The 19188-nt window shown below is 40.4% G+C and overlaps 1 protein-coding gene across 6 annotated transcripts in view; it reads left to right on the forward strand.

Annotated features, from left to right (window-relative positions):
- The window catches only part of map7b (microtubule-associated protein 7b), a 146455-nt gene that overhangs the window by 66363 nt on the left and 60904 nt on the right, over positions 1 to 19188 (forward strand). For all 6 annotated transcript variants that reach the window (XM_043685998.2, XM_043686012.2, XM_043685988.2 and 3 more), the window contains exons 2-4: positions 3338 to 3436; positions 10095 to 10169; positions 18810 to 18973. In XM_043685998.2, coding sequence (XP_043541933.1) covers positions 3338 to 3436; positions 10095 to 10169; positions 18810 to 18973 — 338 coding nt within the window. The remainder of the gene's footprint in view (positions 1 to 3337; positions 3437 to 10094; positions 10170 to 18809; positions 18974 to 19188) is intronic.

The following is a 19188-nucleotide window of genomic DNA, read 5'->3' on the forward strand; positions in this document are numbered from 1 at the left end:
TTTCAACAACACTGTTTTTCCATTTTCCAAAAATTACAAGTTGCCTGCTGCACCTGGTCTCACCACTCACCAACTTCCCAGTTGCCACCTACCTCTTTGAACCTATGATCCTTGTCTAAATCCTATTACTTCTTTCTTGGTGTGATATGAAGTCATCCTGAGATTCCACTTACAGATAAGGCCTCAGGATTAATGTTGGTTCAGCCATATTCATTTTCACAACATCAGAACATGTTTATGCAGTTTAAATTTTCTTTTTTAACCTGACGACTGCTTTGTTAAATCTTATGATTTGTATTAGCTTATTAAGCTAACTATAACATTCTACTTCATTCTAATCCCAGATTGAAATTTATGTGGATTTATCGGTTTACTCATGTCAACCCAAATTTCCCCCTAACAATTAGTTAAATATGGCTTACCTTTGACAAAACCATGTTGACTCTGCCGCATTTACCTTCAACGTATCCAAGTGAGCCATTATAATGTCTTTAATGGCTTCTCTCATTTTTCCTATGACAGATATTAAACTAACTAGCCTATAGTTTACTGCTTTCTGTCACCCTTTTTGAATAAAGGAGTTACATTTGTATTTTTCTCGTCTAAAGGGACCATCCTTGAATCAGAAGTTTTGAAAAATTAAATCCAACACACAACACTCTCTCTGATTACTACTTCAGAGATCCTACAATGAAATCTAATGATTTGGAGATTTGTCAACTTTCAATTCCAATAAATTACTTCCTCTTTCCCTAGTAATTGTAGTTGTCTTGACTTCCTCCCTACCTATCCCTGATTTATATTTCCAGGATGCTACTTGTATGTCCTCTAGAGAAGATAGCAGAAAAATTGAACAGCCATTTTGTTGCAATCTTCTATTAATAATTCCCACACTCCTTTTCTATTGGATCAACACTTTGTTAACTGTTTAAAAATACCTGAAGCAACTTTGCCAAAGATATAAAAAGTTAGGATAACTTTTATTTTCCTCCTTAATCTTTTTTATTAATTTTTGTATCATTTCTTCCATTCTTCTGATCTGCCAACCATCTGTGCAAAGTCGTTTTCTTTAGATTTAATATGATTGCCTTTTTTAAAGTTAACCACAGATGGTATACCTTTCCTTGGAATTTTCTTATTTATTAGAATATATCTATTGTGTGTGTGTGTGTGTGTTCTGGAATGTCCCTCTTAAGTGTTTGCTGTATTGACCCATCTATCCTTTAACCTAAATTCAGTTTTGCTAGCTCAGTTTTTATGTCCTCACAATTGCCCTTGTTTGCATTCAAAATTGTACCCACACTTCCCTATTATAAAATGTATGTAAATGTCAGTCATATGGTTGCTGCCATCCGGGGTGCTTTCATTCTGAAGTCAATACTTAATTATATCTCATTGTTCAAAGCCAAGTCTAGTACGGTTCGCTGCCGTTAATGCCGCAACGTGCTGGTCTAAGAAGCTGTCCCATAAACATTCAATGTACTCCACATCTAGACTACCTTTTCCTCATCTGATTTTTTTTTTCTAGTATACATGTAGGTTAAAATCCACCATGATAATAGCTGTACTCTTCTGACAAACTCCCATTATTTCTTTCTTGATACCCTGTCCTACTGTGTGGTTACTGTTAGGGGGGCTTGTGTACGACTCTCTCAAAAGAGCTCTTGCCTTGTATTATTCCTCATTGCTACCAAGACTAGTACTGTATTTTGGTTTTCCTGAATTTAGGTTATCCTGCCACTCTATTGTGCTAATGTCACTATTAATTAACAGAGCCATTCCCCAACCCTTTCCTAGCTGCTTGTCCTTCCTAAATATCACATACCCTTAAGTCACCTTGCAGCCACGTCTCAGCAGCGGCCATTAGATTGTACTTATCGCTGTTTGTGCTACTAGTTCACCTATTTTCAAATCCAGCACCCTAAGTTTTTTTTTCTTTTGATTATCTCTCAACATATCTGCTGGTTTGCTCTTAGCCCTGTATTCTCTCTGCATGTCAATAGATTTATTATTTTCCACATTAATTTCTTCTCTTGCATTTTCTGCACTCTTTGTTTCACCACAACCTCCCAAATGTGGCCCTTGTTCCCACTATTTCTTTTAAAACCCACACTTCCCTAGTTATGTGGATTGCAAGAATACTAGTCCCAGTACGATTCAGGAGTAGACCATCCCATTTTCACCAGTATTGGTGCCGGTACCTACAAACTGGAACCCACTTCTTCCACACCAATCTTTCAGCCACATTATCATTTCTCTAACTTTGTTTACCCTATGCCAATTTGTATATGGCTCAGTGCAAATAAATGGTAATATTCCATAGATTTATTTTCTGCTTCTTTTGGTGCCTAAACCTCCTAATCTTTTTTCCTAGTTCTACCTCTGCCAAAGGTGCAGCCATGGACTTCAACAGCTGGATCCTCCCTCTCCCACTCTAAGTTGTCCTCCTGTCCAGAGGAGATATCCAGAACTCTGGAAGTGGGCAAACAGCTGTCCGGATTTGTGCTCTTTACTCAGTCGTCTCATATTGTAACTGCCCAGGGTGCGCCCCACCCCCACCCCCCAACCAAAGAATAGTTTATCATTTCTATAGCCCCCGGTTATCAAAACCAGCTGAAAGAACCTCAAGCCTGTTGGACAGTTGCACATCTGACACTCTTGTACTGGTGTTCTGAATCTCTTTACCTGTCTTGCTTGTTTACTGTAAGTGGATCTTGTCCCTGACCACAAACTGCCACCTGGTACCAAAAAATCCTCCTCCTCCTTCCTGATAAGTTGCAGTGTCTGTAGTTCAGTTTGTAGTTCAAATTGTGGGCCATAGCTTTCAAATTTCAAACACTTTTTGTAGGTAGGTTTGCCCTGCATCACAATGGTATCCTTGAACTCCCATATGCTGTTGCTTTGGCTTACCACCTCTACAAAATTCTTAATGAGATTTTAATTTAGTTATTCTTCACTTATGTTTTTATGAATGGCAGTTACTTTGTCAGCAAATACATAAACTGTATTATAACTTGAGAAACTTAACAAATGCTCATTCCTGATAAACTGGCACATCCTCTTCTAATCCTCTTTTCAATGCAAGCTGATGAAATTACAGACTTTGTGGTATCACTTGTTTTATGTAGAATGGCTGACTCTTTCCAGTTTGCCTCACTGTGATGCTGAATGCAGGCCACTGACTTTTGAGTCTTCCATTCTTTCATTTTAGATTTATATTTATACTGCTCTGCTTCCCCAATTAATACAGTAAATTAAGGGACCACGTTTCTTTTTTATTCCAAAGTTCTGCACTTCAACATTGATTTTTGTTTTATATATTGTTTCACTCCTCCAGCTGCTGAGGCACATGTGAAAGTGGAGGACCAAAAAGGCCAATTAAGTAATCACTCGATTTCGACTACTGGGCAAAGTGTGAACTCTGGAACCAAACAAGGTGTGTGGTTTTAAATTATGTACAGTTTGTGCTTTTTTTTCAGTAAGTGATATTTCAGATGCCTGAAGCAAAACTTCAAAAGTGACATTTATATGTGTGTATTTAAAAAATTATTTTGGCTCCCTTTTTAAATAATTTCAAGTCTCCATATAATCGCCAACCCTTGTAAAGTATAAAGATGATTCTTTAAAAATCTGCCTGTACTAATCTGAATCCTGTGTGACCTTGCCCTGTTCATGTCATTAAGGTACCATTGTCCATATTTACTTTTTTCCAGACATTTTGCCAGTACATCTAAGATTACCACTTGGCTTTTACCTGTTGATTTTGCACTCTGCATTGGTTACACCTGTTCTTTATCAGAATTAAAACTTTCATTTCCACCATTAATTTGGAGCCATTGTGGGTGCCATTTTTTTTTTGGTTACCCTTGTTTTGCAATTCATGCATCAAATAACTAATTTGAATGATTTTTGATTACTGCCTTTTCAGTGCTGCTTGAGAGTTGCCTGGTTCCTGTATGGTTTAGATAAAGTTTTTTTCTGTACTTTTTATTTTTCTGATGGTAAAATGTCACTTTTATGGAAGTGTATTTCTGCAATGTTGACAGTTCACTTAAATCCTTTTGTTGTCTTGGTGAACTTTCTTCCATGTCCAATTACCAACTGTCAAGAGCAAGCTTCTTCATTATCTTTGTCTTATGGAAATTCTGTATATTTTCCATCCATCATTTACATGTACATTATATCCCTGGATGCCTTCCTATGGCTGAGTTTTCCTTCTAATCTTGCATTCACATTGTTCTACCTCTGAATAGAAAATTTATAATTTGATTATTGTCTTTACTTCAATAAATGTAATTCAGTGAATCTGTACTGACCACCATATTTTGCACCAGTTTTCTAATAGGACTTGAGACTAAACTATTTTTAACAAGTGGAATTCAGCATCCAAGTGTAGTTGACCTGAAATTATCTGTGTTTGTGTATTGAGATCATTCCTTGTAGTAGAAGGAAGATTTAAACTTGTGTTGTCCAGTACTTGCATATTGTGGCAATTTTTGGAAGTGGGGATAGCCATAAGTGTACCTTGCTGAATTAGTGTTGAAGTTACCAAAATAGGAAGTGAGAAACATTATGTAGCAAGTGGGAGAAGGTTGGATTTAGAGGCTGCATTTTGAAAGAGACTATTATGCAAAAAAGAAAAATAAGTATATTGATGGATATTTAAACAAGACGACTCGTTAAACATACCAGAAGAATCTCATTGAGACCTCATACTGTCTGATATGCTAAATGCCCATAAGTTGAGTACAAGTGACAGGAATTGAAATCAAAAGGTGTACTTCAAAAATCATTAGGTTATGTCACAGAGAGACCATTTTGTCCATTGTATCCATCGCAGCCATAAATTAGCCACCCAGCCTAATTCCACTTGCCAGTATTTGGACTGTAGTGCTCAGGTGCATTTCCAGAAACCTGTTAAATGTGTTCACGTTTTCAGTCTTGCTTCATCTCCCATCTAGTCTTCCTACCAACTACTTTAAATCTACGTCCCCTGGACCCTGACTTTTCTACTGAGATAAATAGCTGTACTACCCACTCTATTCAGGAACCTCAATCTAGTCTATCTCAATCAAATTTCCTTTGGCCTTTTTTGCTTTATTGAAAAAAAAACTTAAGTCTGTCTAACCATTCCTCAGATCTGCACTTTTCCCAGTTCTGGCTGCATCTTCATAAATCTGTTTGTACCCTCTGTAGTGCAATAATATATCTGCAATGATGTGACCAAAGCTATCCACGGTACTTAAGTTGTGTCTCAACTCATGACATATACAGTTCAATATAATGTCCCTCTTGCATTCTATGACTTCTCTAAAGTTAGAGAGGATATCATATGCTGTCTTAACTACCATTTTTAGTCTGTCTCCTACCTTCAGGGATATGTGGATTTGCATTCCAAGATGACACACTCCCAGGACGCGGTTATTCCTTTGCTTTAGTTTAACTCCAAGGAGTTAAATTCCATTTGCCACTTTTCTTTGTCCCCCACCTGACCATTAATATTTTCCTGATGTCCACCACTTTTATTCTCCCTGTCAACTGTGTGACCAATTTCTTAATTGTCTGTAAATTTAATCATTTAGATTTGGCCATTGCACCCTTGTTCAGTGTTGAGAACATGTTTGCTTCGAATTCCTTCAATTATGTCTTTGAATGCCTCCCATTGCTCTGACACTGGTTTGCCTTCAAATATCTATTTCCAGTTCACTTTTGCTTCTTAGCTTAATAAAATTGGCCTTAACTCAGTTGGGAACTCTGACTCTATTGTGTTATCCTTAATCACCACTACCATCAAAATACTTTCCCACTGCTATTCCTTCCACCTGCTCAGCCTAATCTCCTAAAATTAAATCCAGAATTCTGATCTTTCCTGTTGGGCTTGCTACATGTGGGCCCCAAAAAAATTGGAACAAACCTTAAGCATTATCACCCCATCCCCAATTCCCCCCTCTAACTCCTTTTCTATCCTGTCTGAAAGCCCTGCAACCAGCAATGATGTCATAACCCTGCCATTCCTGTCCCCTCTCAGGTCACATTTCTGTAATGGCTATAATCTCATCTAGTCTTATTTCTCCATGCCCTTAGTTTCTGCTTTACTTGCAGTTCTCATTGCAGTAAAGCAGATAATCTTGAACACTGTCAGATTTTTTTTCATTTTCTAACTGTTTTCTCTGCTTTCAAAACCCTTGTGTTAATTTTGTCCGCCATTTTAATTTGATTTCTCCCAACTGAATCTACCTTTGTTCCTACGCCCTGCCAAATTAGTTTTAACCTCAGCAACAGCACTACTAAAATGTCCTACAAGAAAATCAGTCTTGGTTCTAATCAAGTTCAGTCTGTTCAGCTCCTGTCTATCCTAGGGCCAGTCCCAATATCTCAAGAATCTAAAGGTGGGTTGCGCTTCGGCGGGTCGGTGTGGATTTGTTGGGCCGAAGGGCCTGTTTCCACACTGTAAGTAATCTAATCTAAAGCCTTCCCACTTGGAACAGCTGTCCTTCCACACATTCATCTGCTTTTATCATACAAAGATGTAGTACAAAGAGGCCCTAAGTCCATTGAGTCTGTAATGAGGGAGAAAAAAAAGTCTACACTCATCCCACTTTCCAGCACTTGACCCTTAGCTTTGAATGCTGTGACAATTTAAGTGCTCATCCAAGTGCTTTTCAAAGGCTGAGGTTTCCTGCCTCCTGTCCCAAACCAGGCATTCCAAATTACCACCACCACCTGGATGATTTTTCCCTCAAAGCCCCTCTAAATCTCCTGTCTTTCATCTTAAAATTATGTACTACAGTTGGTTCTGCTACAACGCAATTTGACTTAAATGCAATTGATAGATTTAGACTGTTATTTGTAGAACACAAATGTTCCTTACCTATGTTGGCTATAACACTATTCTGGCCCCATTTAGTTTAAATGGGGCAGCTATTACATGATTTTCTCGCAATGCGAGAACTCGCAAGAATGGAACTATAACATTATATCAAAATCAACAGTATTGTCATTGACCCTTCAACTAAATGGAAAAGCTGCTTTCTATCCTATCCAAGCCCCTCATATACCTTAATTAGTTCCCTTCTTGGCCATCTCTGCTCCATAGAAAACAACCTGCGTTTATCCAGCCTCTCTCATAGCTAAACTTCTCTATCCCAGGTAAAATCCTGGTGAATCTCCTCTGCAACCCCTCTAGTGCAAGTACAACCCTGTTAATTTGCTGGAAAAAGTGAGGTCTGCAGATGCTGTAGATCAGAGCTGAAAATGTGTTGCTGGAGAAGCGCAGCAGGTCAGGCAGCATCCAGGGAACATGAGAATCGACGTTTCGGGCATATGCAACCGCAGGAGGTGAAAGACTTGCGCCCACACCTCCCCCCTCACCTCCCTCCAATGCCCCAAAGGAAACTTCCATATCCGCCACAGATTCACCTGCACCTCCACACACCATCTATTGCATCCTCTGCACCCGATGTGGCCTCCTTTATATTGGGGAGACAGGCTGCCTTCTTGCGGAGCGTTTCAGAGAACACCTCTGGGACACCCGGACCAACCACCCTATGGCTCAACACTTCAACTCCCCCTCCCACTCCACCAAGGATATGCAGGTCTTTGGACTCCTCCATCGTCAGACCACAACAACACGGTGGTTGGAGGAAGAGTGCCTCATCTTCTGCCTAGGAACCCTCCAACCACAAGGGATGAACTCTGATTTCACCAGTTTCCTCATTTCCCCCCCCCCCCCCACCTTGTCTCAGTCAAATCCATCGAATTCAGCACTGCCTTCCTAACCTGCAATCTTCTTCCTGACCTCTCTGTCCCCACCCCAGTCTGACCTATCACCCTCACCTTGACTTCTTTCCACCTATCACATTTCCGACGCCCCTCCCCCAAGTCCCTCCTCCCTACCTTTTATCTTAGCCTGCTGGACAAACTTTCCTCATTCCTGAAGAAGGGCTTATGCCTGAAACGTCGATTCTCCTGTTCCCTGGATGATGCCTGACCTGCGCTTCTCCAGCAACACATTTTCAGCCCTGTTAATTTGCTGTCTAGTTCCTTAAATCCTGACTATAGGATAATATCCTGCTTTCTGGCTCTTGATTGGATCCAATGAGAACCAAAACGCTGGCTGTTCAAAACTCCCCCGAAAATACTGCTGCACCTTATTGCCCTACCAGCAAGGAGGCAACACAACTCCTGAAATCATCATTGCGGCTGCAGAAACAAATGACCTCTCATTCTGGTTTCTCCTTTCATCCTTATTTAGCCGAGCCAGTTAAAATGCGATGAATCAGCCTCTGGCTGCACACCCTGGATGAACCATCACTCAAATACTTAGAACTGAATACTGGTTGGAAATTAGCTTGCATTCTAAACTTTTGAACTGCCTACCTGCTTCTTTGACACCTTGATCACCAATTCCATCTCTGGTTGCATCACAGCTCAAGAGTATGCAGACAATGTATCAAACATGCTGACCACCCAGCTTCACAGTTGCACCAGAGATGACAGCTGCTGTTGAAGCTCTGAAACTGAGCTCAATCAGCTGCAATTGAAGACTCTTGTTGCAAAATGGTAACCATCTGAATTTCTCAATGCATGGGATAATAATTCTTGAGGTTAAAGTAGTCCTGCTCTTGCTGTTTATTAAAAATAACTTTCCAATTCCCAAAACCCTTTACTTGAACTGATATACCTTACTGAATTTACTTATTTAATTTGCACATTTGTTAGTCCATTACATGACAGAGAATGTAGAACAGAGAATGCAGAACAGGCCCTTCAGCCCTTAATATTGCACCAACCTGTGAAACCAATCAGAAGCCCATCTAACCCACACTATTCCATTTTCATCCATATGGTTATCCAATGCCCATTTAAATGCCCTTAATGTTGGCGAGTCTACTACTATTACAGGCAGTGTTGCATGCCCATACTGCTCTGAGTAAAGAAACTACCTCTGACGTCTGTCCTCTATCTGTCAGCCCTCAATTTAAAGCTGTCTCTCATGCTAGCCATCACCATCCAAGGAAAAAGGCTCTCACTGTCCACCCTATCTAACTTTGATCATCTTTTATGTCTCAATTAAGTCACCTCTGAACCTTCTCTAACAAAAACAGCCTCAAGGTAATAGATGAATAAGTTAATAGAAATGTGCACTTCACAATCTTAAAAACAAAAAGAGAAAACTCATCTACTGGAGAAAAATGATAAAGGTTTAAAAATAGAAGATCTCTTCCCAGTATGCACTGAATTCTGACATGAACCAAACTTTCAAATCTACACTGTGTCCCCATCTAACTTAGATATAGTCTTTGAACAATACACTCTTAAGTTTTAGCTATAGAAATGCATTAGTCGTGAAAACCTCACTGGTGTGAGGAGTTGTGTGTTTCTCGGGTGCCAGGAAAAGGAGCAGTAACATAGTCATAGAGATGTACAGCACAGAAACAGATCCTTCAGTCCAACTCCTCTATACCGACCAGATATCCTAACCTGATCTAGTCCTATTTGCCAGCACTTGGCCCACATTCCTCCAAACCCTTCCTAAGCGTAAACCCATCCAGATGCCTTTTTAAATGTTGCAATTGTACCAGCCTCCTCCACTTCCTCTGGCAGCTCATTCTATATATGCCTCACCCTCTATGTGAAAAAGTTGCCTCTTGGGTCCCTTTTAAATCCTTGATCCAAAGTCCTGAGATGTGAAAATCAGTTAAAAGGAATGATTGCCCCAATATCAATCTCTGGAGTGCACTATATATAGTAAAATATACAAAAAGAAAATTTATAAGAAGATTTTTGTGCAGAGGATGGTTAGAATCTGGCATTCATTGACAATAAGCAAATTTATTTTAAAAGAACTTGTATGTTTGCTTGTGGTGAGAAATATTGAAAATGATAGAAAGTGAATAGAGGATAGAATTTAAAAGCAAGCGCAGATTTGATTCCCTGCATGTCCTCATATCCTTCTCAAATAATATATTAAATCTGCCATTAGAATTTATTTTCAGCTATTTATTTGTTACAAAAAAAACTTTGAATAAACAAAATTAATTTTCACTGAACTCAAATTTACATCTGGAATAAAAATATTACTTGGTTTACAGATTTTTCTGTGCTTCGTGTTGATGACAAGCAAAGACTCGCAAAGGAACGTAGGGAGGTACGACAAAGGCAGCAAGGTAAGAAAATATGTACACTTGATTTTGTTTTTTAACATTTGAAATATTTTCCAGGTTTATTGGGCATATGGATTATATTATATTTTTAATCATCATATTCAAACCACTCTGACAAGTGGGACTTAAATAGACTTTCTGGCTCAGAAGTAGAGACACCCATTTATCGGTTGGAGTGGCAGTTTGACTCAGGAACATTCACATGTTGAAAAGTGTCATATCTGAGTTTCAGGGATGCGGTCACACCAAAGTTGAGGCAGATAAATGGGTGACTGCCTTCCTGGCAAGTATTCAATCCAGGCAACCCCTGTGGCCCTTCCCCATTCAAACAAGTATGCGATTTTGATATTGTTGGCATGAGTAGGGTTATTATATATCAAAGGATGGCAGCAACAGTAGTGTGAAAAGTGGCATCATGGCTTACTCTGTTGTTCAGGCAAGGAGGGTCAAAGTGCAGACTAAGTGTTAGTTGAGGACTCTATACTTAGGGGCACAGATCTATTTCTTTGGCCACAAGTAAGACACTAGGATGGTATTTGCCTCAACTCCAGGGTCAAGGATATCTGAGCTGGCACAGGGTGTTCTGATAGGGAGGGTAGACAGCCAGGGGTCATAGACCATTTTGGAACTAATGACAGACAGAAAGGATGATGAGGTCCTGCAACAGGGATTTAAGAAATTGGGTCAAAGTTGAAATGCAGGACCTCTAGGGATTACTCCATATCGTGTTAGTGACGGCAGGTAAAGGAAGATAGTATAGCTGAATGTGTGGCGAAAGAGCTAGTGTAGGAGAGTTTCAGATATCTGAATCATTGGGATCTCATCCAGGGTTGGTGGGACCTGTTCAAAAAGAATGGGTAAGTTTACTTGGATCAAAAGCAGAAATTTCTACAAAGGATTAGGTCTGGCTGTATCTGTGGAGAGTTAATGTTTCAGGTCTAGTGACCCTTGTTCAGTTACCTGGATGCTGTGTTTTGAGGAAGTAGTCATATCTTTTACATGAACTACTTCAGATTCGGTCAGTGGTTAGGGACAGAAGGGGTGATGAGTGAAGCAGGCAGAATGATCCAGGAAGTAGTGATAAAGGAGCTTGTGTAACAGATTTGAGATTCATGCTTCCTGTGTAAGGGAAGTGAGGACTATAGGGAGGATGAGCAAACTGACTATAGCACTGTAGAACAGGGAGCCATTCAAGAGGGGGAGAAAAGAGAAGTATAGTTGTAGTTAGGATAGTGTAATTAGGGGATTAAACACTGTTCTGTGGCCAGGATGAAAAGTCCTGAAACTTGAGTTGCCTGCATGATGTCCAGATTCAGTATATCACATTGGAATTTGGAGTGTGAGTGTCTTAGTTCAAGTAGGTACCAACAATATAGGTAGAAAGAAGAAAGGGGGGGCTGCTAAGAGGACATGAGCAGGTAGGGGCTCAATTATAAAACAGAACCGAAAAGGTGATAAGCTCCGGGTTAATGCCTGGCCCAGTGCTAATAAGATGAAAGAGGCAAACATACGACTCAAAGATTGGTGCAGGAGAAACTGCTTCATGGGACATTGGTGCTAATACTTGGGAAGGAGAGAGCTGTTCCAAAGGGATGGGCTCCATATGAACTATGCTGGGACTAGAGTTTCAGCAAATTACGTAACTAGAGCTGTGGATAGGCTTCAAACTAAGTAGTGATTGGGTGGGTTAAGTTGCATGGAAAATTATGGAGAAATTGAGGGCTCAAGATGCTGGAGATCAGAGTAGAGTGTGGTGCTGGAAAAGCACAAGCAGGTCAGGCAGCATCCAAGGAGTAGGAGAAATAGATATTTTGGGCATAAGCCCTTCATTGGGTGTGTGTGTGGGGGGGAGAGATGGTGGGGGTGGTGGTGAAGGGGGGCTGAGGGGTAAATAGAGGAAAGTTGCTGGGAAGGCAAAAGGGAGATGGAGAACGTGAGTACTGTAGATGTTCGAGATCAGAGTCCAGGTGTTTCACTGGAAAAGCACAGCAGGCCAGGCAGCATCCGATTCTCCTGCAATAGGTAGATGGAGTTGGTGGATGATAGGTGGGAAGGAAGATTGTCAAGTAGGACAGTTCAAGAGGGCATTGCCAAGTTGGAGGGTTGGATGTGGGATGAGGTGGGGGAGGGGAGAGGTGGGAAATGGTGAAATCTATGTTGATGCTATGTGGTTGGATGGTCCTAAGGCAGAGGAGGTGATCTTCCTCCGGGTGGCTTGGATTAGGCAGTGGAGGAGGCCAAGAATTTGGATCTTCATGGGGGAGGGAGAGTTGAAGTAGTTGGTCACAGGGCGTGTGTTTTCTGGAGGAGGGGGAGTTGTTTACAGGTCACCTATCAACAGTCAGAATGTGGGGAAGAAAATAAATGTAGAAAAACCATGTAAGAAAGGCACTTTACAATAATCATGGGGACTTCAATATGTAGATGGGGTGGGGAAATTCGGATTGGTAGTGGATTCCAAAGAAAGAATATGTGGAATGTCTCTATGATGGACTTTTTGGAGCAGCTTGTGATTGAGCTTGCTAGGGATTGGACAATTGGTTGTTGATATGAAATGAGACAGATTTGATTAGGGAAGTGAATGTCAAGGAGCCCATAATGGGCAGTGTCCGTAATATGATAGGATTCACCCTGTAGTTTGAGAGGGAGAAGCTGGAATCAGGTGTAACATTTGAGTAAAAGTAACTACAGACATGAGAGAGATGCTGTCCATAGCTGATTGGAAGGGAACCAAGGCAAGATTGTGTGCAGCAGCAACGGCAGGAGTTTCTGGGAAATTCACACAGCACTGCAGAAATTCATCCCAAGGAAGAATAAAGGTACTAAGGGGAGAACAAAGTAGCCATGGCTGACATAACAAGTCAGGGACATCATGAGAAGCAAAAGAAAAATCACACAACTTTGGTGAAGATTAGTGGGAAGCCAGAGGACTGACCTCTTTTTAAAAACCAGCAGACAATATCTAAAAAAAGGAATGAGGGGAGAAGGTGAAATGTGTAAGCTAACTAGTAATATTAAAATCGCAAGAATGTTTTGTAGATGAATCAAAGGTAAGAGAGAGGCGAGGGTCAATACTGGACTGTTGGAAAACAATGTTGGAGAATTAATAACTGAGAACAAAAAAAGGTGGATGAATTAAATCGGTACTTTGTATCAGTTTTCACAGTGGCAGACACCAGCAGCAAACCAAAATTTTGAGGGTTGGGTCAGAGGGGAGTGTAGAGGCTATCACTCAGAAAATGATGCTGAGGAAACTGAAGGTTCTGAAGGTGGGCAAATCACCTGAACCAGATGAACTACGTCATGGAGCTTTGAAGGAGATAGCTGAGGAGATTGTAGACGAATTGGTGACCTTTCAGGAGTCTAGAGTCTGGAAGAGTGTCGGATGACTGGAAAATAACTAATGTAACACCCCTGTTTAAGAAAAGAGGGAGGTGGAAGATAGGAAGCTATAGGCGGTTTAACTTGAGATTAATCATTGATAAACTTTAAAGGTGCATTATTGAGAATGTCGGATGTGGGAACTTAGGGGGAGTTTCCATGTTACAGAGGATTATATCTGCAATATATGCCGTTGATTGCAAATCCTATCAGATCGAAGTGATCTATTAGAGAGAGAGTTCGAGGCAATGAGGAATTTACAAGAGCAAGGGGATGTGATGGATGGCACTTACAGGAATGGAAAAATTGTTGCAGATACTCACATAGATGGGTTAACTCCAGGAAAGGTAAGAGAGTTAGGCAAATAGTGCAGGAGTCTTCTGTGGCTATCCCCATTTCAAACAAGTATGCTATTTTGGAAAATGTAGGGGGCAATGGATTCTCAGGGGCATGTAGCAAGAGCAGCCAAGTTTCTAGTATAAAGACTGGCTCTAATGCAATGAGGAGTATGTCGGGTTCCAAGAGATCAGTTGTGTTAGGGGATTCTTTCGTTCGGGCACTGACAGAGGTTTCTGTGGCCAACAGTGAAAAATCAGAATGGTGTTGCCTTCCTGGTGCCAGGATCAAGGGTGTCTGAGACTGTGCAGAATGTTCTCAAGGGGGAGAGAGACCAGCAGGAGGTCATTGTACACATTGGCACCAATGACATAGGAATGGAAAAGGTTGACATTCTGAAGGGAGAATATAGAGATTTTAGGCGTGAATCTAAAAGGTCCTCGAGAGCAGTGATATCTGGATTACTCCTGGTGCTATGAGCTAGTGAGGGTAGGAATAGGAGGATAGAGCAGATGAATGCATGGCTGAGGAGCTCCTTTATAGGAGAAGATTCACATTTTTGAATCCTTGGAATCTCTTCTGGGGTAGAAGTGACCTGTACAAGAAGGATGGATTGCACTGAATTGGAAGGGGACTAATAGATTGGCAGGGAGATTTGCTCGAGCTCCTTGGGGATTTAAAATATTAAGATGGGGGGTGGCGTGGAGGGGTTTGGTGGGATCCAGGGAGATAGTGAGGAAAGAGCTCAATCTGAGACTGGTACAGTTGAGAAAAGAAACAAGTCAAACTGTCTGGGACCAAGCAGAGAACAAGTAGAACTGATAAATTAAATTACATTTATTTCAATGCAAGAGGCCAAACTGTCTGGGACCAAGCAGAGAACAAGGTAGGACTGATAAATTAAACTGCATTTATTTCGTGCAAGAGGCCTAAGAGGGAAGGCAGATGAACTCAGGGCTTGGTTAGGAACATGGGACTGGGATATCATAGCAATTACAGAAACATGGCTCAGAGATGGACAGGACTGGTAGCTTGATGTTCCAGGATACAAATGCAATAGGAAGGACAGAAAGAGAGGCAAGAGAGGAGGGGGAGTAGCGTTTTTGATAAGGGATAGCATTACAGATGTACTGAGGGAGGATATTCTTGGAAATCCATCCAGGGAAGTTATTTGGGTGGAACTGAAGTTGCTAGGGTGTTGATTGTATTATAGACCCCCTAATAGAGGGAAATTGAGAAACCGATTTATAAGGAGATCTCCGATATCTGTAAGAATAATAGGGTAGTTATGGTAGGGGATTTTAACTTTCCAAACATAGACTGGGACTGCCACAAGGTTGAGGATTTAGGTGGAGAGGAATTTGTGTGTACAAGACAATTTTCTGTTTCAGTATGTGGATGTACCTACCAGAGAAGATGCAAAACTTGACCTACTCTTGGGAAATCAGGCAGGGCAGGTGATTGGGATGTTACTGGGGGAGCACTTTGGGGTCAGTGACTATAATTCTATTAGTTTTTAAATAGTGATGGAAAAGGATAGACCATATCTAAAAGTTGAAGTTTTAAATTGGAGGAAGGCTAACTTTGACAGCTTTAGGCAAGAACTTTCAAAAGTTGACTGGGCGCAGATGTTCGCAGGTAAAAGGACTGCTGGAAAATAAGAAGCCTTCAGAAATGAGATAATGAGAGTTTAGTGACAGTATAATTCTTGTTCGGATGAAAGGAAAGGCTGCTAGGTGTAGGGAATGCCTAATGACTAAAGAAATTGAAGGTTTGTTTAAGAAAAAGAAGGAAGCATATTCAAAGTTTGAGAGAAGATTTGTAGCTCGGGTGCTCGTTGTTGTGGTTCTGTTCGCCGAGCTGGGAATTAGTGCTGCAGATGTTTCGTCCCCTGTCTAGGTGACATCCTCAGTGCTTGGGAGCCTCAGTGCTTCTGTGATCTTTCCTCCGGCATTTGTAGTGGTTTGAATCTGCCGCTTCCGGTTGTCAGTTCCAGCTGTCCGCTGCAGTGGTCGGTATATTGGGTCCAGGTCGATGTGCTTATTGATTGAATCTGTGGATGAGTGCCATGCCTCTAGGAATTCCCTGGCTGTTCTGTTTGGCTTGTCCTATAATAGTAGTGTTGTCCCAGTCGAATTCATGTTGCTTGTCATCTGAGTGTGTGGCTACTAAGGATAGCTGGTCATGTCGTTTCGTGGCTAGTTGGTGTTCATGGATGCGGATTTTTAGCTGTCTTCCTGTTTGTCCTATGTAGTGTTTTGTGCAGTCCTTGCATGGGATTTTGTACAGCTATCCTTAGTAGCCACACACTCCGATGACAAGCAACATGAGTTTGACTGGGACAATACTACTATTATAGCCCTGAAGAAGGGCTTATGCCCGAAACGTCGATTCTCCTGTTCCCTGGATGCTGCCTGACCTGCTGCGCTTTTCCAGCAACACATTTTCAGCTACTATTATAGGACAAGCCAAACAGAACAGCCAGGGAATTCCTAGAGGCATGGCACTCATCCACAGATTCAATCAATAAGCACATTGACCTGGACCCAATATACCGACCACTGCAGCGGACAGCTGGAACTGACAATTTCAGAAAATATTTCCTGGGTTGTCCTAAAAACTTTGATTCGGTGACTATAGCAATTTTTAATGGCGTTGAGGATTAAATAATTCCACATGTTTTGATATGATGGGATCATTAGTAATTTTTCACTTTAAGAATGCTGTTGTTCTATCTTGTTTTAGTAAAAATTACTTTCAAATACAATTGCAGAATGCAGGTCTTGATGAATTCAGAAGCATTGCAATTGTGTAATACAAGAAGCATTAGAATTTGTTTCTTCGCGAATAATTAAATAGTTTGGTAGTCCAAACTTGGTATTACTGAAAAAGACCTATTTGGTTGAAATATTTCATCTTTCACTCAGGGCAGTTTAGAAGAACTGTTTTGAAATTTAAAATGGACTTGAAATTTGCAGAAAGCCTGACAGTTAGTTGTCAGTCATCATCAACTTCTCTGTGGAACTGCCTCTACCTATCACAGTCCACTTGCCAGCCAATCAGCACTTCTCTCATTGTCATAAATCCTGCTTTCCCTTTATTGATCTTCTTTTAAATTGTCTCGATGAGTATAAGAGAGAAAGTTTTGACAACGTATCTCTTAGCAGTAATTAGTGTTCTCATATCCAGCTATGACTTAGTAGAATATTCTCCTTCAAAGAGAGGGAAAATTGTCCAGGACAATTTCTAGTGAGAATTTTAACTACTTAAAAGCAAGCCATAGTCCCAGAAGACCATAGAGCTTCTCTCTTGTTAGAGTGAGGTGGCTGGTGGTAGTTTAACCTGAAGATCACCACACCTCAGGCAATGGGAAAGGTTGAGGAAGGGAACGCTTTATAGTAAACTCACCCAATGAGGTCATTAAACTCTCATTTTCGGCATCAATTGGCATTGCAAACCAGCTGTCTAGCCAACTGAGCTAACCCACCCCACTACATAAACTTATGTGCGATACAAGGGAGCAAGGGTACTGAATTTAAAGTGTTTCTCTCTGCATGCACCTAAATGGAAGCTGTCTGCATGATGACAATATCGGATATAGGAGTAGAAGTAGGCCATTCAGGCCATAGAGTCTGCTCTTCCATTCAGTGAGATCATGAATGATCTGATGATCATCAATTCCACTTCCTGGCTTCCCTTAGTGATTCAAAATTTCGGTCTTAGCCCTGAATATACTTAACGGTCATGCAGCTACCGTCACCTGTGGTAAAGAATTCCACTCACTATTTTAAATTTATTATATTCAATATTATAGCCATTTTCTGTTTCCCTGTTATTATTTCTCCAGTCTTATTCTCTAAGAGATCTCTTTAACTTTGGCCTCTCTCTTCATTTTTATGTATTTAAAAAAGCTCTTGCAAGAAATATTGGCAAGGTAACTTGCAAGTTACCTTCAAAGTTTATTTCCCCAATACTCTATTTTTCCATTTGTCATTACCCCATTGTACTTTTAATTAAAAAAATGATACTCTCCTTAAGTTCCCTGGTTAATGGTAAGGTGATTTATCCCACTTCGAGAATCTTTCTTTCTCACTTACATATATCTTTCCTGAAAGCCACAAACTGTTTTCTTAAAATATTTGTTATTTTTCCTCAACAATACTTGCAATAAACTCCTTTAATTGTCATTTTTTAATCTAACCTGTTCAGACTCTATGACACAGGTGGGGCTTGAACCCATACCTCTTGGTCCATGGGTTCAAGCCACTCCCACTGCACCTTAAGTGGGCCCTTCATTGTCTACTTCAGCGAGCTCTGCCCACATTTCTTTGTAAATACCTGTAGAGCATTTGTTTTCAACACCAGTTCTTCCCCCTCAAACTGAATTCTGCCATGTTATGGTCACTGCTTCCTAGGGGATCTTTTACTTTGACCTGATTTGTTAAGTTTGCCCCATTGCACATCACCAGATCCAAAATACCCTGATCCCTGGTTAGATCAATAACATTTTGTTCCAGAAAACTGTCCCAAATGTAATGTCTGAATATGTCAACGTGTCTACCTTTTGCTAGTGTAACTGTTCCAATGTACATTGATTGAAGTCCCCCATTATTAATCTGTCTCTCTTTTTATATGCCCTTATTATCTAATATGTACAAACAATCCACGCTCTAAATTTCTGATTAACACATACTGAAAAAATTATCATGCAATGCTTGCTTTCTTGGATGTACGCTATTTGATGACTGAAGACTATACTAGACAGATTATCTATTGGCATTTCAGATTTGCTGGACTACTTTTAAATGTTTCCTTTTTTCAATATTGCAATATTTCAATAAGGAAAGATCTTGTGACTTGCAGATTTTGTTTCATTTCATTTTGAAGCAAATTGTTGCGCTTCAGTTATAATTTTTTTTTATGTAGCTGCAAGGGACCAACTATTGCTTGAGAAAGAGGAAAAAGCAAGACAACATTATGAAAAACAACTTGAGGAGCGCAAGAAGAAAATTGAAGAACAGAGACTAAAAGAGGAAAGGCGACGTGCAGCTGTAGAAGAAAAACGGAAGCAAAGACTTCAAGAAGAAAAGGTACATTTTTGTGAAAGTCTACAATAAATTAGAAAAATCTTGCGTTGTGTGCATTTCCTTTTTTCCTTCCATCTGCAATCTTTCAACTTTTAAAACCCAAGCTGATTTGTTTGGTTTGATGTGTTCTGATTTTATATGAAGCTAATTTTTAACTTTGAGTCAGTGTACTTGACTTTTGGACCTTAGCAAGTGGTAATAATCTAAGTGTGAACCTC

This window comes from Chiloscyllium plagiosum, unplaced genomic scaffold (assembly GCF_037043375.1).
Source record: "Chiloscyllium plagiosum isolate Xiang-an unplaced genomic scaffold, Cpla_swu_hap1 HiC_scaffold_3, whole genome shotgun sequence".
NCBI classification, from domain to species: domain Eukaryota; kingdom Metazoa; phylum Chordata; class Chondrichthyes; order Orectolobiformes; family Hemiscylliidae; genus Chiloscyllium; species Chiloscyllium plagiosum.